The 27808-nt window shown below is 53.1% G+C and overlaps 1 protein-coding gene across 2 annotated transcripts; it reads left to right on the plus strand.

Moving 5' to 3' along the window:
• Window positions 1–45: 45 nt before the first annotated feature.
• PLEKHO2 (pleckstrin homology domain containing O2) lies at window positions 46–22962 on the plus strand. Of its 2 annotated transcripts, XM_072738815.1 has the most exons (6): window positions 46–304; window positions 6561–6710; window positions 11001–11117; window positions 15929–16033; window positions 17484–17582; window positions 20030–22962. In XM_072738815.1, the coding sequence occupies exons 1-6, from the start codon at window positions 293–295 to the stop codon at window positions 21041–21043; spliced, it is 1497 nt and encodes a 498-aa protein (XP_072594916.1). In that variant the 5' UTR covers window positions 46–292; the 3' UTR covers window positions 21044–22962. The 2 variants fall into 2 exon arrangements, with proteins under 2 accessions (XP_072594916.1, XP_072594917.1); XM_072738816.1 differs by lacking the exon at window positions 6561–6710 and having other exon boundaries at window positions 157–304.
• The last annotated feature ends 4846 nt before the right edge of the window (window positions 22963–27808 follow it).

A 27808-nucleotide genomic window follows, 5' to 3' on the forward strand; every position in this document is an offset into this window, starting at 1 on the left:
CCCCGCCCAGACTCGCCCCGCCCAGGCCCCGCCCCCACAGGCCCCGCCCCCTCGTTTCCCGCCCCGGCCCCGGGCCTCCGAGCGCCGCTACTCCCCTCCCCGGGCCCCGCCCCTTGGCCCCCGGAAGCCTCTCCCCGCCCCCAACCCCGCCCCCCCGAAGTTTCTTGGGCCCCCGGCGGCCCGCGGGACAGAGCGCAGAGAGCCGCCGCCCGGGCTGCTGTGGATGGAGGTGGCGGATCCCGCGCGGCGCGGGGAGTGAGCGGCGGAGCGGCGGGGCTTGAGCGGACTCGCGATGGAGGAGGAGGTGAGGGCCGGGCCGGGGGGGGGTCCGGGGCTGGGGTCTTCGGGCCCCTCACTTTTGTTGAGGTCGCAGGCTCAGGCCCTTGTTCCAACCAGCCTCCCTCTCTCCGGACTCCGGACACCCACCCCCACCCCCACCCCTCCCCGGGCAGAGCCTAGGCAGGAGGAGCAGGGGCCGGGGTAGGGTTCCGCGGCCCGCACTTCGCAGACCCAGCCTCCTTCGTTCTGTCTTTGGCTTCTCTCACCCATTGTGGGCATCGCGGTGGTTATTGTTCCCATTGGATTGACGGAGACACTGAGGCGCTGGTCAGTTAACGACTTGCTGGAAGTGGCTTGGGTTACTGGGCTCGAACCCGGTTATGGTTCACACCCCGTGCTGGCCAGGTCTGATCCTGGGGGGTAGTCTGTTGGTTTTGGAGTCCCTGTCTCAAGATTCCTTGACCGTATTCAGAAGTTGCCTTTTTCTCCCCTCTGTAAGTACCTGTGACCCTCTTTCCCCTGCTCTTTCCCTTGCCTCGGAGTCAGGCCCACATAGGGGCTGATCCAGGCCCGTGCCTTCCCCACGTCCTTGGGAGCGCCAACTCCCTGGAGCAGCTGGGAGACTGGAGCAGCAGTGAGGCCTCTTGATCTGTTGTCTTCCCCCTCAGGACCCTCTTAGTCTGGAGTAGGGTCAGGCACTCATGACCCCCTTACCCCTTCACTTGGAAACTCAGTTCTCCCAGCAGCCCCATCATGGAAGCACACAATGTGAGCACTTAATGTATACCTGTGGAATGAATAAATTAGAGCCAGGACCTGCGGAGTCTCAAGGACTGCTTCTTGTCCCCTGAGGGGCTCTCAGTTTTTGCCCCTCCCAGCTCTAGGGAAGGGGATATGTAGGCCGGGAAGGGTGGAGAGGAAAGATGAAGCTCTCACTCTTGGGGCAACCCTGGCCGGCTGGGGAGCCCTTGGTGGACCACATTGAATCTCCATCAGTTATACCTCCCCATTCCCCTGGGGCCACTGTTTGTCAGGGTTCCCTCTAGGCCAGGCCCTGCATTTCTGTGGGATGGTAGATAAGTCACTTCCCCTCTCAGCCTGCATTTCCTCTTCTATGAAATATAGGGCTTGGCCTCCTCTCCAGGTCTTGTGTGATTGTGTCCCCTTCTCTCAGAGTGGGTGGAAGTAGGGGGCAAAGTTAGGCCATGATTTGCTGTGGTTTCTTGCTGACAGGGGTGGGGCTGCCCTCCCCCATTCCAGGCCCCTGCTGAGGGTTGGACTGTCTGGTTGTGGCCCCTCCCCTTCTCCCAGAGGATGTGGGACAGGATTACTCCATCTCCTGATCTGTTCTGGCCCCCAATTAAGGGAAGTTCTCCTGGGGCCTCCTGGGCCGATGGTTTGTCTCGTGGTCAGCCCAGCCCAGCCCTGTACTCGCTCTGGTTCTGAGTTTCTAACATTGCCATTTACTGACTCCCAGATGCCAAGAGCTCCCCACATACCTGAGCCATCTAAGGTCTTGCTCACCAACTCCCCTCATAGTCAGGGGCTCCCTATCTCCTACCTCCCCTTAGGCATTCCTAATTCTCTTCCTCCCATTTCTTCTAATCACTTCTTTTTTCTGTAAGTCTCAGTGCCCATCTTTGTTTCTCTAAACCACCTCTTAGATCATAGTCACCTGCTCTGCCCCATGACCTCAGGCTGGCCTCATCACCCTATTCCCATATAGCTGTTTTTACTCTCCCCCTAGCTTAGAGCTTCCTCCTGGTGCCCCAGCTACCCTGGTGCCAAGCCTCTTCAGCGTCAGTTGCCTCCTCTATGCAATAGCTTGGTAGTCCTCGTCAGTCTGAGGTTTACTGAAGAATTGTGGGTCTGGGCACTGGGCATTTGTGCCTTTGAGTTCTCAGGGCCTCAGTTTCCTCATCCATAAAATAAGAGAGGTGGGCAATCCACAAACGTGATGATACACATGCAAAAGTTTTTAAAACTGCAGATATCGTGGGATATTGTTGTTGCCACTGGAGTAAGGTTGAAAAGCCCAAACCAAGGCTTTCTTTCCTGTCTCTGCCCTGGGGTTCTCTCCTTGCCCCCCTTTCCCTCTCACAGTCATGACTTTCCTTGGCTCAGCCTCTAGTGGCTCCGGGCTGCCCATTTGCCCATATCCCTCTAGAGAGAGGCAGGGCAGTGTCCTGTCCCAGCCCTGGTTTTGTGACCTTGAGCTAATCTCTTACCCTTTCTGGGCTATAGTTTCTCATTCGATAGTGAAGGGGTTGAGTATAAGGTCTTTGATAACTTTTGTGGCCTTCCTTTTCCTCTGGGTCACCCCAAGCCCTTACCCCACCAGGGAGCTAGGGCTGAGGTTTCCCTTTGGGTAGGTCCTGTGTTTTCCCCCCAAAAGGCTGGAGCCTGCACAGGCAAGGGATGCCCTCCTCACCTCCAGACTGAGGACTTTTCTTGTGCAGGATCTATCCTGCCCCCCATCAGACTGGAAGTTGCTTCTGGGTAGAGAGTGTATGCTTCCTCTTTGTTTGCCCCATCCCAGCCTTTGACACAGTGGGTTCTTTTTTTTTTTTTTTTTTTTTTTAATTTTTATTTATTTATGATAGTCACACAGAGAGAGAGAGAGAGAGGCAGGCAGAGACATAGGCAGAGGGAGAAGCAGGCTCCATGCACCGGGAGCCCAACGTGGGATTCGATCCCGGTCTCCAGGATCACGCCCTGGGCCAAAGGCAGGCGCTAAACCTCTGCGCCACCCAGGGATCCCGACACAGTGGGTTCTTAGCAGGGTCTGGTCAGTACATCATTGGGTTTAGTTAAAGGGCAAAGGTCCTAAGCTACCTGTGATGTGAGGAGCCAGCAAGGTCTCTTCTACTTGTCTCTACCTCTGTCATGGCCTGTCTTGTGGCTTTCCACCTGTTCCCTTCTGTGCAGAGGATTAGGGTGACTGGCATCTTTTTCTTAAAGGAATGACCCAGAGATCCCCCCCACCTCAGACAAAGTGGAGCCTGGCTGGTATTCAGGGGTGCCTCAGAAGCTGCTCACAGTGGTCAGGGGAAGGTCTGAGTGAGGATGGGTAGGAAGAGAGAGGGTGAAACAGGAAGAGCAGTGGTCAGCTGGTCAATAAGAAGAGAGGAGGCTGAGAAACTGGGCTGAGCAAGACAAAACCTTCCCTGTGAGCCCTGCCAGGGGGAGGGACCACTTATTAAAACTTACTGGGGCATAGCCAGGCCCCCTGGTGCGAGTGTCTGAGGGGCAGAGAGAGGGCCAGGGTAGAGGGTGGCAGGCAAGTGGGATTCTGGCCTTCAGCCAGGCCTCCCTTTTGGGAGGCTGATTCCTGACAAGGAGACCTTGCCCTGGGCTTTGGTTCATGCTACCTCCAGCCCCTCGGTTATCACTCCCCTCTATCCCCCAAGTAACTTCTTGTCTCAGTGCCGTCCTGTTGCCACCCATCCCTAAAGGCCTTGGACTTGCTTCTTTTGCTGACTCAGTCATAGTATTCACTGGGCGCCGCTCTGCTACACCCCATGAGAAGACAGTGGTTAAGGCACAAGCTTCCAGTCTTGCCCCTTGGGAACTTCCAGCTAACAGGAAGTTTTCACAGGTCAGACAGTGGGTGAAGCAGGCAGGGGAGGTCACAAAGGGAGGGAGTTCAGAAAGGGGTGTAAGATCCCATGGGGTGGTGGGTGGGCCTCTGCAAAGCAGGAGGCAGGTTTGGAGCTCAGCAGTGGGAAACCAGGCAGGAGCTTCATGTTCTGCAGTCTCTACTGCTTTGTTCCAGAGAGACTGAGAATCAGCAGACCTAGGAAGTGGCCAACAGCATTGTAGTTGCTGATGGAGGGGTGTGAAGTGTGGCATGGGGTTATACATCTCCCACTTCTTCCTCCTAGCACTGGGCGTGGGCCAGCCTGCAGGGTTCACTGAGGGGGATGAGGCCCTTGCTGGTCATGTAGCTAATGGGGGCTGAACACAGGGTCTCTGGTATTGTGAGTGGTACATGATAGGACGTGAGAGGGTTGAAGCATGCTGAAGTCCCCTCTTTCTCTGGTCAGGGTGGCTCATAACTGGCCTGTAGACAAGTCTCCCACTTCTTCATTCTTCCATCCAGGAAGACCCTTTGAATTTTTTTTTTTTTTTATTTATTTATGATAGTCACACACAGAGAGAGAGAGAGAGAGAGAGAGAGGCAGAGGGAGAAGCAGGCTCCATGCACTGGGAGCCCGACGTGGGATTCGATCCAGGGTCTCCAGGATCGCGCCCTGGGCCAAAGGCAGGCGCCAAACCGCTGCGCCACCCAGGGATCCCCAAGGAAGACCCTTTGGGACCATCTCACTTTGCCATTCCATCTGCCTTCTACAAGTTTCAGAGAGATGATGAGAGGCATGCCACATTCCTGGAGCTCCTGGGGTGATGAAGCCCAGCAGCTAAGCCCAGAAAGGATTTCTCCTGAATTCTGAACCAGGCCCAGGGAAAGGGTCCCTGATTGCCAGAGAGGATGCCAATGACAACAACAGTGATAATGATAGCTACCATTTCCTAAGTTTAGGGTATTCTAGGCACTGCTTTATATGCCATATTTTTATTCAACAAACATTTATTGAGCACCTACTGTATGCCAGATGCTATCAAGGCACTGGGGATAGTGCAATAAACAAAAATCCTTGCCCTCGTGGAGTTAAAATCCTTGCAACTTCTGTTATATCTTCATTTCACAGATGAAGAAACTAAGGCTTAGAGAGGTTAAGTGGCTTGTCTCTGGTCTGTGTGACTGGGGCTTCAAAGCTGACTCAACCACCAGAGTGTGCAGTTCAGAGGGGTGGGGCCATAGTGAGAACCAGGCTGGGGCTCCCCTGCCATGATAGAGAGCAAGGAGGCAGTGCCCTGCCCAGCCCCCAACAGCTCACCACACTTCTGCCCGGGCTTGTCCTTCCAAGGGCAACTGTGGCCACAGGGTATCCCTGGGGAGAGGTGTGCTCCTTTTAACTGGGGCCCCTTTTTTGAACTTTATGTAAATTATAAAGTAGTCAAAATTAGTCAGTGCTAATTTCCTTCTAGCATCCTCTAGATTTGACAGGCTCTTGACCTTCTCTCTTCTACCCTCCCCTTCACACTCACGGCTGTGGGCCCCAGTCACTGAAGCAAAGTGGTTAGCAAATTGGTGTATTTTTATTTTCCTTTCACAGATGTTTCTTGAACATCCATTATGTGTAAAGGAACAGTGCTAGGGGCTGGGGACCAGAGATAAATATGATCCCATCTGATAGGCATGTACCTGACTCCCAGCAGATAAATTGAGGGCCACAAGATGTCAGTGGCTGGCCTGGAGGCTCCAGGGTGGCTGCCCATGTCCAAAAAGAGGGTTCAAATTTATCTCCTATACCAGCCTGAGGTTGAAGGCAGAGTCCTTGGAGCCCTTACTGGATGGATGGCCACCCCCCGAAACCCTGGCCTATAGTGGTGCTAAGAACATAGGGCCTCCTGCTTTGGGCCAGGAAACAGGCTGCAGACAGGGTTCTCTTGAAGGGCAGGGGTGGAGAGACAGATTGCCACCACGTGCCTGCTTCCTCCCATCCTTCTGCTCCTGCCTGAATGTCCTCTCCCCTGGGATGCCTTCCTGGGCCACTCAGACCTGAGCCAGGTCCCCACTGTCCTCTCTCACTCCTTCACGCCCCCTTCATTGTTCCCTTCATAGCATTTCATGCTTGTTAATGTATTTATGCCTGGTGTTTGTTTGGCTCCTTCTTCCCTGCATTGCCAGCTCTATGAGGACAGAGACGCGTTAATTTGATTCTTCTCTGCTTACTCCAGCACCTGTGACGCTGTAGGTGCTCAGTATAGCCTTTCCTTGACTAATTAAATGAATCCATGAGAGACAGAGTGGAGCTGAAAGAACACGGGATTAGAGACCTGGCTTGAGTTTTGGATTTGTCCCTCTCACTGTGTGACTCTGGCAAGTCATCTCCTCTTTGAGCTTCAGCTTGCTGTACCTTGTGGATAACGATGCTACTGCCTCAGAGAGTAGTTATACGGGTTAGGTGGGATGATGTGTGTGCAACGTAATCTGGTAGCTCAGTACTGACGTGCCTGTTGCTGTTATTCTTGTTGCTACCGTTACAACTGTTCTTTCTGATACTGGATTAAGGATCCCTGTTGTGGGGGTTTTGGGGAAACTCATGTGGGAAGATATGAAGAGGTACCCAGCAGAAGGACACATCCCTTGTGTGGCCATTAGACTGTGGGGCCCCATGGCAGCAGCCCTCATGGCATGTCCTGATACTATCTTACAGGGTGTGAAGGAAGGGGGCGAGAAGCCTCGGGGAGCGCGGATGGCAGACAAGGCTGGCTGGATCAAGAAGAGCAGCGGTGGCCTCTTGGGGCTTTGGAAAGACCGGTATCTGCTCCTCTGTCAGGCCCAGCTGCTGGTCTATGAGAATGAGGTAAAGACCCACCCGGCCATGTGGTTGGAGGTGCTGGGGCAGGGGGCAAAGGAATGGCGGCCAGGAGGATCCCAGAACTGGCCCTGGAAGACCTGCTCCACTTTTGACATACTGTGTAACTGGATTTGGTTCCAGACCTGACTCCCTGGGCGATTCCCTGATCTTCTCTGGGTCTCTGTGGTAGGAGGACAATACCTGTAGGTGCAAGTCTAGGGCTCTGGAAGGAGGGGTTCTTTGAAGTGTATGTGTACAGGGATGTGCTTGTCTCCTCAGTGTATGTCTGTTCTGTAACTCCTTGTCACGGGGCTAGATGCCATATAAATGAATGTTTCGGAAAACTAAAGCTTGTCCCATTCAGCAATGAGAGTAGAAATAAAACTGCACTCATGCTTGTCTGGGGCTCTTACATATCTCTCGTATAAGGCTCAGAGTAGTCCCATGAGAGTGTCATCATGTCCCAGAGGAAGATACTGAGGCCCAAGGGGGCTAAATGACTGCATCTCAGTGAATGAAGAAGTTGGGACCAAAACCAAATCCAGTGCTCTTTTCACCCATAGATTCTGGCAAGTAAATTCTAAACCTTATTTTCGGTGGAAATCCTCTAAAACATGTTGAATATTCTCTGCCTTCTTCAAGAGAAGGTGTTGGACTAAAAGTGCATCTTTACCTGGTAGCTCAGAGTCACCTATCATCAGACTATTCCAGACTGCAGACTGTACTTTTCAGCTTTTCTTTATGCTTTCATGTCAAGTGCCAGTTGCCACTTTGGCTGTCCTTGTGCCTGTCCTGGTCCTCACAGCTTCCCACTTCAGTCTTGTGCCCCTTCTCATTTCAGTAGGCTCCGAGCTTGGACAACCAAGGATGTTAAAATTGTGTGTTAAGACTTGAAAGAGCTCTGGGTGAAGATCTGAGGAGGAGAGGTGGCTTTTGCATGTAGATGCTGTTTGTGTTCTGGGATTGAGGCCATCAGAAGGCCCATCTGTGGAAAATGGGCTGTCACTGTGTGCCTTTGACAGATGGAAGAACTGGCCTGGAGGCAGAAGAAGAGGGATCCTTCCTCCTCCCCACCATCCTTTCTCAGCATCCCTCAGGTTATCTTGGCAAACTCCTAACTGTCCCAGGCCAAGAAAGGTGGGGCAACCTGTTCTGACTGTTTAGAGGAACTGCCTTTGAGAAGCACCTTGCCTTTCCTGCCCAAGTCTCCAGGCTCATGGAGTTGGGGGTGTCAGAGAAGCAGCTGGAGTAGGATGAGGCAATGAAATGTGCAAACAGCACCCCCCTCCCCCCGATGTTCTATACTGCTGCTGTCACCAAATTAGGACGTGCTGTAACGGCAGGAGGGGGATTTTTTTTTTTTTTTATAAATAAAGGTAGTTGTCACAGCTTCCTTCGGTCCCAGCTGCTTTAAGAGTTGAGTGACAAGCCCCCAAGCTGTCAGCCTGTCAGGCACTGCCAGACTTGTCCTGGTCCCTCTCTCCACATCTGGCCACAAACTGGGAAGCAGGAAGGATTTCACATCCCATAAACACGAAACATCTAAATCATGCTTTTAAAAAAAAGTCACTATTAAAAACCTCAGTGCAATTTCAAGAACTTCACACTTGGGGGTAGGGAAGGTTGGCCCAGGAGCAGGAATTGAGAAATGCTTATTAGTTCAATTCCTCTTTCTGATGTAAGGAACTAGGCGAGTGCAAATGGCTCTTGGCTGTTTCTTCGCTGTCAGTGAGGCTGACATTCCACAAATGCTGCCCCCGCCCAGTACTGCTGGTTTATCCGTTTTTGTGAGCTGCAGAAGGGCCAGATGATTCAGCCTCTCCGGTGGAGAGGAAACCCAGGTCAGGCAACCCTAGGGAGCCGGGTGGTGGGGGATAGACTGACTTTTCGTTCCCAGACAGAGGAGGGTATGTTTGGGCCAGTAGTTGTCCAGTTGAGGGAGGCCTGTGTGCTTGGCGCAGGTGAACTGCTCTCTCTGGGACCGGGCATCCTTCCCCAGGCAGCTTCCTTTCTCTGGATGCAGGTAGGAGGGGACATCTTGGAGCTTCACACTGGGGTCAGGCCTTCATTCCAGCAAACAAGTCCTATGTGTGCCCCTCTCGAGGGCTACCTTTCCTAGGGCGCTGTAGGGGGACAGAAGGGAGAGCAGACAACATGCAGCACAGGGCAGGGAGAGATGCCTGGTAGGGAGGTAAGACTGTTCTTCCCATGGCAGGATGGCCCCAGTACCTCATATAGTGCCTGTGCCTGGCAGGTGCTTTGTGGATGGGGAACCTCAGAGGAGACCGAGCACCAAGGCTCAGGCTTGGGGGTGTGGCAGGGGAGCTTCTGGGAGCAGGTGATCTTACTAGCCCTTGTGTGGAATGAAGGAACTTGGAAAGGATTGGAGACTAGGGGTTGGAAAAAGATGCTTGGAAGCAAAAGTGGGCACAGACATTTAACTGAACCTGGATGGGAAGGATCAGGCCATCCTGGCCATCCATCTGTTCCCTTCCCCTGAGGGCCCAAACAGAGAGCAGGTTAACGATTATTGCCCTTGGCTATACAGTCATCTCTTTTGAAAAATACTGATGCCTGGGCTCCATCCCACAGAGGTCCTGATGAAACTGGTCTGAGATGTTGCCTGGGCATTGGGGTTTTTAAAGTTCCCAGGTGCTATCAAGGTTGAGAACCTCTGTTCTACAGAACATACATCAGAATAACCTGAAGTGCTTGTTCATTGTCAGATTGTTAGGCCCATTCTCCCTATAGTTATGATTCAGGAGAGATGAGGCCTGAGAATTTGCATTTCTAACAAGTTCTCAGGTGGTGCTACTGCTGGCCCAAGTACCACACTTGGAGGGAGGTCACACTTGGAGGACTGATACAGAGCTACCTGTTGGCTAAGACATTGATCACCAAGCCCCTAACTGTGGCTGGGAGGAGTGTTGTGCGCTAGAAAGAGCTCTGGCCTGGGAGGCAGGAAGTAGGTTTGCATTTGGCCCTGCCCCTTATATTTGTGTCTGTGCCCCTTGGGCAAATCAGTCCACCACCAGGCCTCATTCTCTTCCTGTATACAGTGAAGCGAATACAGAGGCTCTAGGCTTTCAGAGTGATTGAGAGGCTCAGGAGAATCGGAGATGCAAAAGTGCCTGCTAAGTGTCAGGAGATGCAAAAGTGCCTGCTAAGTGTCAGGAGTTCTTAACATATGCAGATTATCATGGAGGGAAATCACGGCATTTCCTCTGCAAACAACTGAGTCACTGCCTCTCAGATATTCCACCAAAAACTGCAGAGCACCAACGTAGTCCCTGGTGGGTGCTCTTGCTGGCTCTTTGAGTGATGTGCAATAGCAAGCATGTCCTTAATTTGTTGGCCAGCCTCTGGGGCAGCTCTCTCCTCCAACCCCCACCTCCAAGGCTTGCTTTTTCTTCCCTGGACACTCAAGAGTGAGAATGTAGCACACTGAGAAGTCGTCCCAGTTGGGTCTCCCCTGGAAGAGGAAGGAATTGACCCAGGCAGCTTGCTAGAAAGGCACCTGGTAGGAAGAGCCCACATGGAGAAGATACTCCAGTGCCAGGGCTGGCGGGCAGGAGAGCAGTTCAGCCAGGGTCCAGGGGTGGCCCAGAAGAGGCTGGCCACTGGTTTTCTTAATGATGGGGCCTCAGGATAGCAGGCTACTCTGCTATCCTGAGGGGATTGCTTTTGAAGGAACCCTTGCCCTCTCCATTTTGCAGGCCAAGGAAAGTGGCTTCTCCACCTAGCCAGGGGTTGGTGGAGGAAGATGCCAAGTCAGTTCAGGATCATTGTGGTAAACGCAGGGCAGGCAGCCCAAGTGTGCCTGGTTCACACTTCCCTCTGTGGCCCTGCCTAGAAAGTCTTTTCTTTGTTTTTCTCATTTTGTGACATCCTGCTCCCTCTTCCAGGCTACCTCTTCCACAAATCTCTGCCTGGCCTCTTGGCCTGCATGGACTCCCAGGTACCCTTTTCCTAAGTCTCTCCAGCTTCCCCTGTGTCCTCCTTTGGCCTTAGGCATTTGAGTCAACCCTGCTACCCACCTCCTGGCTGGGTGCCCCATTTCTCATGTGGATTCTGAGCCTTAAGGGCATCCCTCCAATCAGCATGGACAACACCATCTACTTGCTGGGGGGTCCAAATACCACATCTTTTGGTGATTGATTGGCAGCCCAAGGTTGCCTTCCGACCGAGTGATGCCTTCACTAACTGATATTGGAGTCTGAGGTGGGGCCTGGGTGTTTGAGGGTCTGGGTGTGTCTGGCTCTCACCAATCCATGTCCCCTCTATCTCCCTCCCCAGGACGAGCAGAAGTGTGTGGAGACAGTGGAGTTGGGCAGCTATGAGAAGTGCCAGGACCTTCGTGCCCTCCTCAAGCGGAAACACCGTTTTATCCTGCAGCGATCCCCAGGGAACAAGGTAGGGCTATGCCCACTGTTGTCTGACCTCTCTCCAGGCCTTGGTTGGTTTGGGAAGATCACCCCTTTCTCTAAGGCAGGTCAGGCCCCTGGATATAGCCTCTGGAGGGTCTCTGGAGTGTGGCTGAGGTTCAGACCCAGGGGCTGTCTCAGGTTGGACCTTTTGCTCATTTTGGCCTGGAGTCTCCCCAGCCCCTAGTTGATAGAAGATGCATTTAGGGCTCTGCTGAGAAATCTGGTCCCCTCTTCCCGTCCAGGCTCTGGGGCCTCCTTCCCAGGCTGTAGTTGGGGGTGGGGCCCTTTGCCTGCCCCCACACCCTGGACACATGAGGTGCAGGCCTAAGACAGCAAAGTGGGAGAATGAGCCCTTCTGCCCACCAGGCCTGCAGTAAGTACCCTGATATTATCTGGGGCAGAGGGGAGGCTGTGACCTCCGCTTCATCTCAGGCCTTTGTGGGTGGGCCACCCTTTCTGCCTACATTCTGGACTCAGTGCTCAGACCTGCAGCCCCCACCTTTCCTCCCTTTGTACACTCCCTTCGTGGCTGAAGCTGGAGAAGGTCTCTTGCCTGGGAGGTTCTTCCCCTGGGACATGCTGTGTGTGTGCAGATGATGTTTGCTGTTTGCACCACATTTCTCTGGCAGGGATTCTGGGTGGGTGTTGATGCATGGTATAGTTTCACAGATGTCAGGAAGGAGTTCAGATTTGGGGCTGGCGGGTGCAGCACCTCTTCAGCTCGCTCCCATCTGCAGCTGGGCCCTGCCTCACCCCAACCCCTGCATGTCACACAGAGCCTCACAGAGTGAGTCTGAGTCACAGAGGCTGGGGGTTGGGGAGCATCTGGTCTGGGCCTGCTGGAGACCATTCTGTTCTCCCCCAGCTTTAAGGGCCAGGAGCCTAAGTCTTCTGATCCCCAGGGCTCTGGGCCCCAGAGGAGGCTGTGATGTGTAACTCACTAACCCTTTGTCCAGCTGCACAGCGGGTGGGGCACAGAGGCAACTGGAGCTCTGAGAGTTGGGGGATGAGTCCAGGTTTGTGGTGTTGAGACAGTTCATGGGGCTGGACCCAGGTTCCACTTGACCTCTGCGGCTCAGGGCTCTCCAGAAGAGGAGAGCCATATTTTGTCTTTCAGTCCCGTTAGCCCTCTCCCTGCTCTGGAGACCTACTTTCCTCCCCGAGCAGGCACTGTCCGTTGGGTGTATGTGTGTGTGACATGCAGAGCACGTTATGTGTGGTCTGGCACGGGTGTGAACCTCTTTATATGCAGTTGAGTGTTCACCTGACCGTGGATCTGTCGGGGTCTCTGTGTCTCTGAGTGAGCTTCTGTGATGTGGGGGGATAGGGCTGTGCTGCTCTGTCCTCTGCCAGTGCTGTTCTGTGGGCTGCCCCCTTCCCCAGCTCTGCCGATCAGCTGATGGTGGGCTTGGGTGAGTTGGGCCCAGCTCAGGGTGGGCTCTCACCTTCAGAGAGGTCTGTTTGTGCAGCTGCATTCTTAGCTGCTTTGGCCTACACCCTCCCTCCTTCCACCCTCCTATCTTGCCAAGAGTTGAAGTCCGCTCCCGGTGACTCTGGGAGCAGGATGATAAGTCGGGGAGATGGGGCTATGGAGCAAATAGTGGGGGCTGAGGATGGTGGGGGGACAGCACATCCCGTTCCACTCCCCCTGACTCTCACCACCTGAGGAACTGCTATGGGGAGCACGGCTCTCCAGAAGTCAGATAGCAGACCGCCCAGAGCACCATGGCCCCGCATCCTCTCACCCTCCTTTCCTATCGCCCTGGGTGTTCCCCACCCTCAGGGAGGCCGCCTGCCGGCCAGGAGGTCACATGACCCTGGCTGTCTGGTCCTGAGGCCTTTTTTTTTTCCCCCCTCTAATCAAATAAACAAAGACTCCAGTGTCTTGCATGGCCCTCTCCCCCTGCCTCCCATCCCCACGCCCTTGCCATGAGGTCACAGGCGGACGCTGCCAGGAAGCAGGGTGGCCTAGCTGGGCCTTGCTGCCCTGCTGGTCTCGGCCAGTTTGGCCCGTTCCTCTTTCCTGCCCCCTCTCTCCCCCTCCCACTTTTTTCCTCCCTGCCATCCTGTCCTCCCTCCTTTCCCAGGCCATGTGGGCCTATTCTGTGGCCAGTCCCGTTAGCTGTGAGACTCCTAGCAGCTCCTGTGCCCCTTGGGCTTCTTGGAAGGGCTGGAGAGGGATGTGTGCGGCCTGTGGCTCTTCGGGACACAGGGCTGGGGGAGGAGCAAAAGGAACAACTTCTTGGGGTTCCACTTGAACCCTTCTGGTCCCCCTTGCAGAATGCCTGGCTCATTCAGCCAGGACAACAAGGTTCCTTAGAGTGGGACTGGGTCCCATTTAACTATGTATTCCCTCTCCTGGGGGATCCCTTTGGCTAGTATGTAGGTCTTCCTGAGGCCTTCTCCCTCACAGGGAGCAGAAGAGAACAGAGCCCCAGAGCCTGCCTCAGGAGGGCTGGCCAGTGAGGAAGGACTGCAGCTTGGGTTGGGCTGGGCATTGGGGTTTTTAAAGTTCCCAGGTGCTATCAGAACAGGGGTTCTGATCTTGTCCTGTTGAGGCCCTGGGGAGTGAATAGGCCTGTATGTTGTGGGTTGGTGGGACTAGAACTCTTAGCTTGACTCCCACCCAGGCCAGTGCTCCTTCTCTGCCCTATGCGTGTTTCATCTGTGGCTGAGTTCAAGTGTGTGGCTCTGCAGCTCTCTGGCATGCTAAATCCTGCATTAAGCAGGGGCCCCACCATCTTGAGGCCTGAGAAGGAGCAGCAGCTGGGCTCCAAGGGGCTGGGCCGGGGCCGCCTTTCTGGCAGCCCCATCACAGGGTTGGGTGGGCCCTTGCAGAGCCTGGATGTAGCCACTGGCCCTCCCTGAGCCCCCGATAGCCCTGGTGGCTGGACTAAGAGGCAGTTGCCAAGGTGCCCTGGGGCTTCTGACTTAACTGCAGATCTACTGCCAGGATCGAATTTATCCTAGTCATGCAAATGAGCATTTGGCTGTGCCTGGCATGGGGAGGTGGGTGGGACCCAGGGCCCTGTATGAGGAGGAGGAGGCGGCAGCCAGGAGGAAGTTATATAACGAGGATGCTGCGGGGGCCAGGCGGACTGTGGTGTTACATAACGTTGAGGGTGGCGGGAGGGAAGGCGCTATCTAACACCACAGCAGGGGGATGGGCAGGCTGGCAATCCGCCCAACAAAGAACTAGGGCATCTTGAGGTCAGAGTGGGCAGTGGCCCAAAAACGGGGCAAGGGAGGGAACTGTGGGCCAGTTCATTCATTTTTTTGGCTCATTGATACAGCAACTATTTGCTGAATACCTACTATGTGGCCCTGGCTTTAGTCATGTTTAATTCCCTTGGCATTGCTTTGGGAAGGCATGAGCCCTTTATCCAGATGAGGAAACTGGGACTGTTTTGTCAGAAGGAAGGCAATGGTGATAATTCTTGTTACTGAGCACTTACTCTGTTCCCAGCTCCAGATTCAACACTTTATTTTTATTTATTTTTTTTAAGATTTTATTCATTTGAGACTGAGAGATACAGAGAGAGAGAAAGAAAGAGAGAGAGAGACTATGAGCAGGGGGACATGTAGAGAGAGGGAAAAGCTGAGCTAGGAGCCTGACATGGGGCTCAGTCCCAGGACCCAGAGATCACGACCTGAGCTGATGGCAGATGCTCAACCATCTGAGCCATCCAGGCACCCCGATTCAGTACTTTAGATACACATTTTATCTTCACAGCTCCATGGGGCAGGTTGTAGTGGTCTTGGCCTTTTACAGATGAGGGAACTGAAGCCCAAGGTCAGCCAGCTGTAAGCGACATTCTGCTATTATGTCCACCAAGCAGAGTGGCCCTTCAGTTTATGTGGCCTTGCTACTTCTACCATTTCCTTCCTGACTTGGGGCCTGGCAGGGAGAGGGCTCTCTGAATAGCCTTCTGAACAGCCTTCTGCCCTAGATGCCTTCTGATTCTTTTTTTTTTTTTTAAGATTTAAATTTTTTTTTTTTTTTAATTTTTAAGTAATCTCTATAGCCAATGTGGGCCTCAAACCCACAACCCTGAGATCAAGAGAAAAATGCTCCACCGACTGAGCCAGCCAGATGTCCCTCTCTGATTCTAATGTAGATGCTGGGAGCTCCTGCCTGAGATGAGAACCCTGGTGTGGGGTGGGGTGTAGAGTCAGGTGTCATGGGATTACTTTAGGTCACCTTGGCCAAGTCTCATCCCATCTGTGAGCCTCTGTTTCCTCATCTCTATGATGAGGGAATTGGAATTGACCCCCAGTGCCCTTTCTCTTGTATAGTCTATGATTCAAGGCCAGAAAGGAGACCCTAGGACTTTTTCACTTGGGCAAGGCTGAGTGGGGGACCCCAGGGAAGCTGCATTTGGCCCTGGTTCCATGGGGTCTTCACCGATGAACACCCTCCCTACCTTTCACCTCTGTCATGGTACTAAGCCTGGTGTGCATGTAGACTGGGACAACTCCTATTTTATGGAGAAAACAGGCAGCTCATCTAGGGAAATCACATGGAGTAGACCAGATAGTGGCTTTTTGTACAGGGCAAAGCAGATTCGAATCCAAATCTCTGGTAACATCATGTTGACACCCAACCCCTTCTCTGCTGGATCCATCCCCTCCCCTTCCCTGAAGCCCCATGTCTGTCTGTTGTGGAGGTCATTTCAGTTTGCTCCTGGCCAGATGTGCCAGGGCAGACTTTGGGATCTGGGATAGGAAGCTTCCTTAAGACCCCACATGTGAATTTTGTTAAACATCTGCCATCCATCCCATCCATGCCCCCTGTAGGTCAGCGACATCAAATTTCAAGCAACCAGTGGGGAGGAGAAGGAATCCTGGATCAAAGCCCTCAATGAAGGGATCAACCGAGGCAAGAACAAGGCTTTCGATGAGGTGCGATGCAGTCCTGTGGATGGTTCCATGTCCTTTTTCCCACTATGTGTGATCTCAGAGAGGATCCTGCCCAGCCCACTTCAGATAACTCCTTGATTATGTCACTGCTACAAATACTATTGTTACCTCACCTAATACTTACAACACACCCCTCAGAGCAGATGAGAGTGTACCCATTTTAAGGATGAAGAAACTGAGGTGTCAGGAAATTAAAGAATTTCTTTTAAATTAAAAAATGAGTAAGTAGAATTTAGTGGTAGCCATGCATCCTTTCTAACCCAGCCTCAGCTGAAAACAGCAGGCAGGCCGAGGCTAGAGGTGTCTGGGGGACTGAGCTGAGACCTTTCAGTTTGGCTGTCAAGTTCAGGCCAGGCTGACTCTGGCCCTGGGCCTCCCCGACCAGCAGCTGCCTGTACTGTGGTGTGACCTGTGGCAACAGTGGCTGTGATCAGGCTTGAGGTAGGCAGGGTGTTCCATGGGGCCAGATCTCCTAGGGAGGATTTGTCTTTGACATTATGGATTCGTAGCTATTTGGGCTAAAGTGGACCTAGGGGCCACCTAAGCTGACCCCTTGGATTGCAGAAGACTGAGACCTGAGGGAAAGAATCTTCCCAAGCAAGTCTCTCTTAACACCCAGGTCTCCTGACTCACAGCCATGGTTCCTATAACATGTTTTATGAGACTGTGTTATGCTCAGCTCTTCACTAGCTGGAGAAGATGTCCCCGTTTCGGTGGTGAGGGGTGATGGGACATAGCATGGGTATTAGAGGCCAGTCTTGGTGGAGCAGTCAGGAAGGAAGACTGTTGAACCTCGCCCCTGTCCCCACCCGGGTGGGCCTGACCCTGAGCCTCACCTAAGGGTTAAAGAGTCTTAGCCATACTCTCCATCAAGGACAGGCTGCTCCAGGCTTCAGAGTCTGGATTTCCCATGAGAATCCTACTTACTCTGGCTTCCCAGCTACTCCTACCTGTCTTTCCTTATATCAGAGAGGATATGCTGTCTTCTAGATACCCTAGCCCAGAGGGTTATCTTTCCTGGGCTATCCCAAAGGGACCTGGGAAAGTGATTGGGGCTGTTTTCTGGAAGCCAGGCACCAGGGGATCATGGGCTGCTTCTCCCTGCTCCCCCAGCTAAGCATAACAGCAGCCTTGGGCTGCTTGTGTATATTTGCAGTAGCCTGAAGGGCAAGGGCTCGTAGCCCGTATCCAGGCAGAAAGACTGAGGCAGAGAGGATGGCTCCAGAGAGGGAGAGCCTCAGACTGCAGAGAGATGACAGGCAATGTAGGGACAGGAAGAAAAGCAGAAAAGGTGCCTCCAGGAGAAGACCAGTGGTGGGGCCCTGACCCTCTAATGAAAAGATGTAGGTGTAGACCCAGCCTCTGAGTCGGGTTAATGCCTGGGCATTTCTTCCTCTCCCTGGTGGGCACTGACCTCATTCCTTCTGCCTAGGTAAAAGTGGACAAGAGCTGTGCCCTGGAGCATGTGACACGGGACCGGGTGCGTGGGGGTCAGCGGCGCCGGCCACCTACAAGAGTCCACCTGAAGGAGGTAAGAATTTGCCCCAAGACGTCAGTTGAGCCAGGGATCCCAGCTCCTCAGGGTGGCAGCCAAACTTGGGGCCACCTTTTCCCAAGGACTCAGAGTTGGGCCTTCCTGGGTGGTATACAGGGTGTTTGTGTGTTATATGTGTCTGGGGTGTAGATAGGCCTGCTTTGCTTGTTGAGTCTGCACACTGGCCTTATCCAGAGTTGGCACCTGAAGAAAATGAGACCCTGAGGCTAGCCCCCCTGCCTCTCAGAGCTCAGCTTCCACCTGGAGAAAAGACCTGTCCACAGACTGCTCCAAGCAGAGTGGTGTGTAACTTCTGTACAGGGAGGGGGTCTGAGAGGCCAGGCAGGAGAGACCACAGAAGGGCCATTGGCCCTTGAGCTGGCCCTTGAAGGATGTGGAGGGTTTCCATTGGCAGACTTGATGTGAGGGAGCTCCCTGGTGGAGGGAATGACCTGAGCTGAGGCAGGAGAATTTAGGGTGTATCGAGTCCCTTTGTCCAGGACATGGGTCTGGGAAGGTGGGTTGAGGGGAGGAGACTGGGCAGGCCTTAAATGCTGGAGCTGAGGACAGAATGGATGGGAGGGTGCGACCCAGAGGTCAGTTTGAGCCCCGGGGTATGGTGGGCTGGGTTGAAGGAGGGAAAGGCAGAGAGCCATGAAGAAGAGGGAGGAGGTAGATCCTCCAGACTCTAGGAGGGGACAGTGGGAGAGACACTGGGCTTGTCACAGAATATAGGGCTAGAGGAGATGGACCAGATGGTGGGAGAGGGTTGTCCACAGGTGCCTCCAAGCCTGTTGATTGGGTGAATGGAGTGCCTGGGCACAGGGAATTTGGAAGAAGTTATGGGCAGGGTAGGGGTAAAGGAGGAGCCCTTTTGCAGACCAGTGTTACTGACGGGAGTGGGGGAAAGATTTTGGAGGCCAGGAAAGAAACTCCACAAATGCTACATTTCGGGGAGTGGGGGCCAGGCAGCAGAGAGCCAAAGACGAGGAAGCCACAGAGGCGAGCGGCACATCCAGAGGGAGAGAAGTGCACAGGACATGGGGTTATCAGCCAGGTTGGCAGCCACAAGATACAAAGCCGGAGTGGGGAAAGGGGCAGGTGGTGACATTTACTGCATCAGTTTTCTCAGAGAAGGTTGGCTTAGATTTGTCAAGGGCTGCAGAGCTGGGGGTGCCAGAGGAAAGGGACCAAGGTCACTGGAGAGTTTGTTTTTGAAATGAGACAGCCTGTTTGCGCCTGTCCGCTAAGGGAATAAAGCCTGTAGAAGGAAAGACTGACGTAGCCGGAGAGAAAGGGAATGCCTGAGGGGAGGGCTAGGTGTTGGGGGAGGGCCAGCCTTGGAGGGAGAGACCCTCAGAAGAATTTGGGGAGGGACTCATGTCCCAGTGACTAAGTGAGGATATGTGTTGGTCAGATCACCTGTGTGCATGGTGAAAGGGGGTGGGAGTCCTAGCCAAGACTCCCATCCAGAGGGACCTTGGCAGAGGCCTCCTGCCCAGTCCTGCTCCAGGGCCTCTGAGGCTCACTGGGAGGGTCTCCATGACCATGGGGCTGCTGGGTGTCCCCGTGAGTCCCTGGGAGGGGTGGGGCAGCTGCCTACTTGGTACAGCTGTCCGCCCTTGGCAGTCAGCTGTGGTCTGGGGCCACCTCTGACGGCATGAGGAGAGTAGGAACTGGCCGCGGAGCAGCTGGGCAGCCAAAGACTGCAGAGATCTGGGCAGGAGGGCTGGTGGTGAGGCTGGCAGATCAGACTGCAGTCTCCAGGGGTGTGGGGGGAGGGTTGAGAAGCAGACGTGAGTGGGCTCCAGACAACTCAGGAGACTGTGTTCAAGTCCTGGTCCCACTGGTCCCCTGTGTGGATGGTTGCACAGATGGGATCCTCCCAAGGCCAGACAGCCAGAAAGAGGTCAGAAATGGAGCTGGAGGGCAGCCTGGGTGCCTCAGCAGTTTAGCACCGCCTTCAGCCCAGGGTCTGATCCTAGAGACCCAGGATCGAGTCCCACGTCAGGCTCCCTGCATGGAACCTGCTTCTCCCTCTGCCTATGTTTCTGCCCCCCCCCCTCTCTCTCTCATGAATAAATAAAATATTTTTAAAAAGAAAAAAGAAAAAGAAATGGAGCTGGAACCGTGTCCCCTGCTGCCCAGGCCAATATCATTGCCATTAAAAAGCAGTCTCTTTCACAGGCTGGGACACCAAGAGGACTAGGCTCTGACTTCCAGGCTTGTGACCTCTAAAACAGGGAGTTCTACAGTGAGGGAGAGGAGAGGATTCATCAGAGAACCCCTTTATCTTCTGATCACATGGCCCTGGAAGCCAGGGCCGAGAGTAGGGGGCTGGGGGTGTGGGCAGCCTGGATGGGACGGCTTGAGTACCCTGGTGGGTGGGCACTGACTCAAATGCCAGTCATCCAAGATGACGCCCATATGCTGTCCCCCACCAGGTAGCCAATGCAGCTTCTGATGGGCTTTTGCGCCTGGACCTCGAAGTTCCAGACAGTGGGCCTCCGGTGTTTGTCCCCAGCAATGATGTCAGTGCAGCCCAGCCCCGGGAGACCCTCAGGCCCCCTGTGCCTCCTACCAAGCCTTCCTCAGCACCCGAGACGACCAGCCTTGGTGACAGCATGGAGACCCCTGCTGGGGAGAGAGCCCCATCTCCTGCCTCAGCAAGCTCGGAGTCCTGCTCTGCGAGCCGAGAGGACTCAGAGACTCCAGTGCAGGAGGACAGTGGCTCTGAGCAGCCCCCCAGCAGGGTCCTGCCTGACAAACTGAAAGTTAGCTGGGAGAATGCCAGCCCCAAGGAGCCCCCCAACTTTGAGAGTACAGAACTCCAGGTGCCCCGCTCTGAAACTCCTGAGGCTGTGCCCAAGGAGGGTGGGAAGCCCCCTACACCACCACCCAAGATCTTATCAGAGAAACTGAGAGCTTCCATGAGTGGGATGGGGACTTCTGGGCCAGCCCAGATTCCTGAGGCCTCTGAGACCTCTGCCCCAGCCCCAGCACAGATCTCAGTGAATGGCATGGATGACAGTCCTGAGCCAGTCAAGCCACCTCAGGCCTCGAGCGTCCCAGAAACTCCCTCAAAGGATGTAACAACACCCACAACACTGCCCCACTGGAACCTGCCATCTCATTTCCATCCCCGCTGCTCCTCCCTGGGGGACCTGCTTGGGGAAGGCCCCCGGCGCCCACAGCAGCCTGGAGAACGGCTGTATCGGGCCCAGCTGGAGGTGAAGGTGGCCTCAGAACAGACGGAGAAACTGTTGAACAAGGTGTTGGACAGTGAGCCGGCCTCCGGAGGCACTGAGGCATTGCTCAGCCAGGCTGTGGAGCAGCTGAGGCAGGCCAACCAAGTCCTACAGGAAATGAGAGATCTAGGAGAGCTGAGCCAGGAAGCACCTGGGCTACAGGAGAAGCGGAAGGAGCTGGTGACCCTCTACAGGAGAAGTGCACCCTAGGACCTGCTGGGCCAGGGCACGGTCCCTCCTAGCTGGCCCCGTCCATCATAGCCCAGCCCTGCCAAGAAACATGCTTCTGCTCAGGCTGCAGAAGGGCCATCAGGCATGTTGGGGGTATGGCCAGGGCCTGCAGAGATTCCTGGTATCCTTCCCGCCCCGCCCTGGCCAGTGGTGCCAGGTGCCATCCAAGGCCACTCTCTGGCTGTCTGGCCCAGCCTCTGGGCTTGGACTGGGAGCACAGACTTGGTTGCTTGCATGGTTGTTCTGAACTGCCCCAGGGCTTTAGCACGGCACTTGGGGTTTCTGGGGGTGACATCTCTGCTTTCCACTCCCAGTAGTTTACATTCCTGACTTCTGAATAGAGCACAGCTGAGCCCCCACCCTGCAGCTCCCACGTCCAGATGTTCCCGGGCAGAGAGCCTTATGGCAGAGGCAGCTTCGAGCCATAACAAACCCTCTCCACCCACCTACTACAAGTAGCTGCCAGGGCCTTAGGTCCAAGCTGTAGGTTCTTCCCTCAGCTGAGTGAGACCTGGAATCCAGCTAGGGCCTGTGAAGGCAGGTGGGAGGCAGCTGGGTGAGAAAGCCATTTGATGTGTGGTTCTTCTCTGGGCCTGTTCCCTATTCATCAGGCCTTCCCCCCTGGCGAGCTATGACTGGAGGACCCCAGGGTGAACGAGGAACTCGAATAGTCTCCTAGTAGTCTCTACCCCTGGACAAGCCTATGTCCAGCCTTGCACATTTCCTGTAGAGGTGAACCTGAGAATGGCTCCGATGTCAACATCAGAAAATCCTGTATATACTTCATTATAAATCAACCTTCAGAAGAGAAACCACCTCAAAACTTCTGTGCCTCCCCAGATGGGATTTATATCTGGGCCTCTGGTTCCTCCTCAACCCAAATAGGTCCAATACCCTAATCATTTCTTTGAATGGTGATGGAGGGTATGAAATAACTACCCTTTCCTCTCTTCTCACACCCCTCTGGCTCAGGCCCCAGATGGACTGCTCCTCCTGAACTTCCTAAGGGCATTTTCTTCTGTCCCTTTCCTGGTCCATGCCTGCAGCCTGAGCCTCTCCCTATCCGTCCCGCCCCCCTACAATTGTCCCTGGCTCTCTCCGTCTAGGTGCAGAGGCCCTGAGGGCCACAGCCACCCTCCCTGGGGCCTGTGGGAGTAGGAGCAGCTTCTGACAGGTCTGCTCAGGGGGTTTCTGCATGCGCACTTTTATTTACTGAGAGAGGAGAAGGGAGGTCACAGCTGCATCCCCCGGCCTTTCTGTCCACTGCCCCATCACCAGTCGTGCCCATTGAGACCTGCCAGTGTGGGTCATTGCCTTCTTTACTGTACTTCTACTTTGTTCTTGAGGGTAGTGGCCAGAGGTCAAGAGGGGCAAATATCCATTCTGCAGCCTGTCCTGGGCAGGGTGGAGGTAAACAGTAATGTTCTGACTCATGAGCCCCCACTGACCTCCTCAAACTACACTCTGCAGACAAACTAGGTTCCCATGCCACAGTCTGCCTGTCCGTCTGCCTTCAGTATAAGAGCAAGAATGTCATCAGGTGCTCATGTCACATGGCCCCCTGCAGTGTTTTCTTGGGGAACAGCTTTCCCCCACCAGCAGCCTGGGCTGGCTAGGGCTTTAGCCATGTCACCTGTTTCCAGGGACTAGAGTCTCAGTTTCCTCCTCTGATAAGTGGCCAAAATGAGCAAGTAGCTCTGGGGCCACCTCAGTGATCTAATGCCATTGGTTCCTATGGGGTCCCCATGCCTTGGTGGCCTGTGGCCCACGGGGAAGGATAGAAAGATTGGGAATATGCAGGGGCTGCCTTGCCTGCCTCCTTGAGGAGGTTGGCCTTCCATGTCTTCTGTTATGAAGCGCCTTTCTTGAAGTTTGGCAATAAATCCCTTTTTATGGAACTTTTCTGCTGCAAGCCTGTTTGTTGGTGTGGGGATGGGCTCCCTGGCCTCAAGGAAGCAGAAGGTAGGTGGTGGTTGGTGAGTGGCATCACCAGTCCTTCAAGCTTCATTCTAGGGCTCACCTCCTATAGGCTGGGCCCCATCTTTGCTAAACTCAGCCAGGCTCTCTAATTTTACTCCCTCTCCACCCCCGCATACATTATTTCTACAGGCTGGGAGCTAAGTGTCATAAGAAACAATGCTTTTCAATTTTTAGAGACGATTTGGAAATGATTTAAAACAGAACAATTGCAAGAATAAGAACAGTATGGAAGAACACCCATGCTCTTTCAGACTGACCCACTGGTTTATCTTTTGAGTGCTTTCGGTCTTTAACATGTATAATTTTTTCCCAAATCACTGGGGAGTTCATTTTCATGACCCCTTATCCCTAAATACTTCAAGGAGCATTTCCTAAGAGTAAGTATATTCTTTCATGTAACCATAAAACAGTGATTAACTTGAGAAAATGTAACACTGGTATACTTATTATTGCTCTTATTCCAGTTTTGTCATTTGACCCAATAATCCTATATTTTTCTTCAGGGTAGGCTTCAATATTACATACACATCTCTCTAGTTTCCTTTAATCTGTAATGTTTCCACAGCCTTTATCTTTCATGATGTGGATACATTTGAATACAACCCTTCCTCCCCCCTCCCCTGTTTTTTTTTTAAAGATTTCTATTTTAGAGAAAGAGGGAAAGAGAGAGAGAGAATCTCAAGCAGACTCCTCCCCTGATGTGGGGCTTAATCCGCCCCCCCCCCCCCCCCCCCCCCCCCCCCCCCCGACCCTGAGATCATGACCAGAGTTGAAAGCAAGAGTCAGGCACTCAACTGACTGATTCACCCAGGTGCAACCCCCCCCACCCCCACTTTTTAAAGATCTTATTTATTTATTCATGAGAGACACAGAGAGAGAGGCAGAGACACAGGCAGAGGGAGAGGCAGGCTCCATGCATGGAGCCCAATGCGGGACTCGATGCTGGGACTCCAGGATCAGGCCCTGGGCTGAAGGCGGTGCTAAACCACCGAGCCATAGGGGCTGCCTCCCCTCCCCCCCTTTTTTATGAAGCTAGGAAGCTGCATAGGTAATACTGGGTCCTTAGGGCATCACATCTGGAGACATGACCTTCATCCATCCCTCATTGGTGATATCAATTTTGATCTGGTCAAGGTGTCTGATTTTTCTGTTGTATACTTACGATTTTTTCTCTTAGAACTAATAAACAATCCGGGAGATATTTTAAGACATCACAAATATGTTTCATCTCATCAAAATTTCCCTATTGATTTAGTATTCATTGAGGATTCTTGCCTGAACTGGTGATAGTTCAAAATGATTCCCTGTTATTTTAACTTCAGAGCCTGTCCTGATTAGGGGTGAGCCTGGGCCATGTTCACAGCACCCCAATACATCTCAGCAGGATCCCAGGGCTTCACTGAGTGCTCTTTGGAACCCCCTAGGGCCAGTGTATAGAGCTCTAATTCAAACTGCCAAGGTTCCAGTCCCACCCAGAGACCTTGGTGAATCTTAGCCTTGAGGGCCTCAGTTTACTCACCTATCTAAAGGAGATATACAATGGCCCTACTCCCTGATGTGAAAAAGCACTGATGTGCTCCCCAACACCTGACTCCCTTCCTCCTGTGAGGGCTGCTGGACAGGCCTGGTGGCCAACATAACAGGAAGCACCTGACCCAGGGCCTGTTGACTGGAAATGACCCTTGAGTCCTGCCTGAATTCCCCTGCCACTGGCCTCTATGTCACAGCCATACTGAGTGAGTGCCCTATAGAGCTGGGGGACTGTAGGTGAATCATTTCACCTTCACTGGTCCTGTATCTCTTGAGAGGGAACCAAGGTAAGGGAGACGGACCCCTTTATTGGTAGGGTGTCCCCCAGCCCTGGCCCGAGAATGAAGGCCCCTATGGAAGGGCAGCTGTGAGGAAGGTTTTAGTGGCCAGCCACAGGGCTGAAGGATACAGTGAGAACTTTCTCTCTGGACCCAGGGGCTGGGGGCCTGTGTAGAGAAGGCCTTTTTATTTTTAAATACTGGTCGCAGTATCTCGGTGGTCTGAAGTGCTGTGGGTAGTTACAGTGCAGAGTTTTGCAAACCACAAGGTACCCACATTCTGACAAGACCCAGGTCAGAGGGGGAGGGACTGTTGGGGGTGGGGGTAGTATCTGGATTGCCCCTCCGTCTTCCCCCACCTGAGTCTGGGCCTGGGGAAGCTCTCTGTGTCTTTCTGGAGCCACTGTGTTTTGTCCCACCTCCAAGTCCTATCTTCTTGCCTTCCAACATTTACTCACGTCCCTGACACAAGACATGTTGGAGATATGAGACTTGGCTGTCAGAAAAGGCCACATACACTCAAGTGGAGGTTTCTGTGCTGTTATGAGGAGTCTGTGGAGGAACATGGTAAGGGCAGGGAGAGAGATGATGGTGAATATTCCTCCCTGTTGTCATAGTTTTATTAAAAGAACAAAAATAAAAAAAATAAATAAAAGAACAAAAATCCTAGAGGAAGTAGCAGGGTACAAGTAGAAAAAAACATGACTTTAGATTTAGAGGCAGACACATCTAGATTCAAACTCCAGCCATGAATGAGTGACCTTAGGCAAACTGCCTCAGTTTTTCCTGTCTATAAAATGGACAAATCCTCCCTTCTTCACAGGGTTTCTGTGGAACACTTAGCCCATGGCCTGCCTCATCGACAATGTTTAATAAACCCAGTGGCCTGGCTTCACAGGGCACATCCTATATCCACTGTAGGACAGGCCTACATTGACCACCCATTGTCACCACAGGGGCCTCATGAGGAAGATGTATTTATGTTCACTCCATTACAGATTAGTAAACTGAAGCTTAAAACAACTTGCTCAGGAGACCACAAGTTAGTGCCAGACCTGGGATTTGATCCTCACCATGGCCTTCTTTGGGGCTTTTTCTCTGGAGAATCCGACTTCAGCTGGATGCTGAGCCTAGGGAACCTCTGGCTGACTTGGGACTTGGGACATCCCCACCTTTTCTGGCTCCTGGAAGATACTCCTGGCTGGCCAGGCTCTTCACCAGCCAGCCATGGCCCAAGAGAGAGGCTCAGGAGGCCCTTCCCTTATAAGGACAACAACTCGGCTATGATGAAACTTTTCTTCAGCCTCCCAGTTGGGTGGGCGGAGGAAGGGAAATGACAGGCTCCAACAGCTACAGCTGAGCTTGAGCCTCCTCAGGAACTTGCCCACAGTCTCCCCCTCCCCCTTCCTGTGTTGCTCTGAGGGGCTTTCCAGAGGGTCCCGCTGGCTGGAGTGGGGAGGAAGAGCCAGGGCCTGGGAGGCCTAGCCAGTGACCCAGGGAAGGGAAGATATGCAAACAGGGGCGGGGAGAGAGGACAGGACCCCTGAAAGACCCAACAGGAAGCAAGCACACAGTCTTCAGACTGATTGAGGCCATCTTAGGGCCTGGGAGAGGAGGATGGAGGAGGCTCTTGGCCAAATGCCTCCCTCCCTTTGGGCCCCTCAGATCAAGGGGAGGGGGCTGGTCTGCTTGCAGCACAGCATAACCCTATTCCCCTCCTCCCATTGCTATGTCCTTAGGGTACTACCCTCCCCAACAAAATCACCAGCCAACTCTCCACCTGAGAAGCTAAGTATGGAATCACAGAATATCAGGACTGACAAGGATCTTTGAGACCATCTAGTTCCTGCCACTGATTTTAGAGAGGAGGAAGTAATAGCTCAGAGGAAGGACTTGAGCTTGCCCATGAGTTGTGTTAAAATATATGTGTGTCTATACAGATATATACAGATATATGTATATTGTGTATATCATATATATGTGTGTGTGTGTATATATATATATATTTAAATTGAGAGGAGGGGCTTTCCCTTGGTTTCCTATTAAAAGTTCCTTTTTAAGAAATCCCAAAATGGGACGTCTGGGTGGCTCAGTGGTTGAGTGTCTGCCTTTGGTTCAGGGTGTGATCCTGGATTCCCAGGATGGAGTCCCACATCGGGCTCCTTGAATGGAGCCTGCTTCTCCTCCCTCTGCCTGTGTCTCTGCCTCTCTTTCTGTGTCTCTCATGAATAAATAAAATCTTAAAAAAAAAAAAAAAAAGAAGAAGAAGAAGGGGACGCTTGGGTGGCTCAGCGGTTGAGCGTCTGCCTTGGGCCCAGCGTGTGATCCTGGAGACCAGGGATCGAGTCCCACATCAGGCTCCCTGCATGGAGCCTGCTTCTCCCTCTGCCTGTGTCTCTGCCTCTCTCTCTCTCATAAATAAATAAATAAAATATTTTAAAAAATTAAAAACAAACAAAAGAAGAAATCCCAAAATGTTAGCTGAATTAAAGGACAAAGGACTTGTTCTACAGATCTGGTTAGCTGTGGGGATTGGTGCTTCTCTAGGGACCACATCTGTGGTTGGCAGTAGGGTGAAGCCCTAGGCCAATGGAGAACCAAGGATGGCAGCTGGTGAATCAGTCTCTGACACCACTGCGCACGATTTGTATGACCTGAAGCAGCTGCTCAGCCTCTCTAAATCTCAGTGTCATCTTTCCCAGCAGGGTGATTTTGAGGATAAAATTAGAAAACTTACATAAAGCATCGAGCTCAGGGGTTGGCACATAGTAGGGGCTTAGTAAATGGGTAACAATATTGTCTGCAGGGCACCTACTTTATATTAGGTGCTGTGGATCCAAAAAAAAATGGGATCCCTCCCCAGGTTGCTTACTGCCACCCAGGAGAGGCAGACAGACAGACTGACACCACACGCTTCAGTGAGCACGGTGGGATTAGCTGTGTTAGATGGGCAAGT

This window comes from Vulpes vulpes, chromosome 15 (assembly GCF_048418805.1).
Source record: "Vulpes vulpes isolate BD-2025 chromosome 15, VulVul3, whole genome shotgun sequence".
Classification (NCBI taxonomy): Eukaryota; Metazoa; Chordata; class Mammalia; order Carnivora; family Canidae; genus Vulpes; species Vulpes vulpes.

Coding starts and splice junctions, on each gene's coding strand:
- PLEKHO2 (XM_072738815.1), top strand. Junction 6,711..11,000: donor TGCTGGTCTATGAGAATGAG/GTAAAGACCCAC, acceptor CTCCCTCCCCAG/GACGAGCAGAAGTGTGTGGA. Junction 11,118..15,928: donor AGCGATCCCCAGGGAACAAG/GTAGGGCTATGC, acceptor TGCCCCCTGTAG/GTCAGCGACATCAAATTTCA.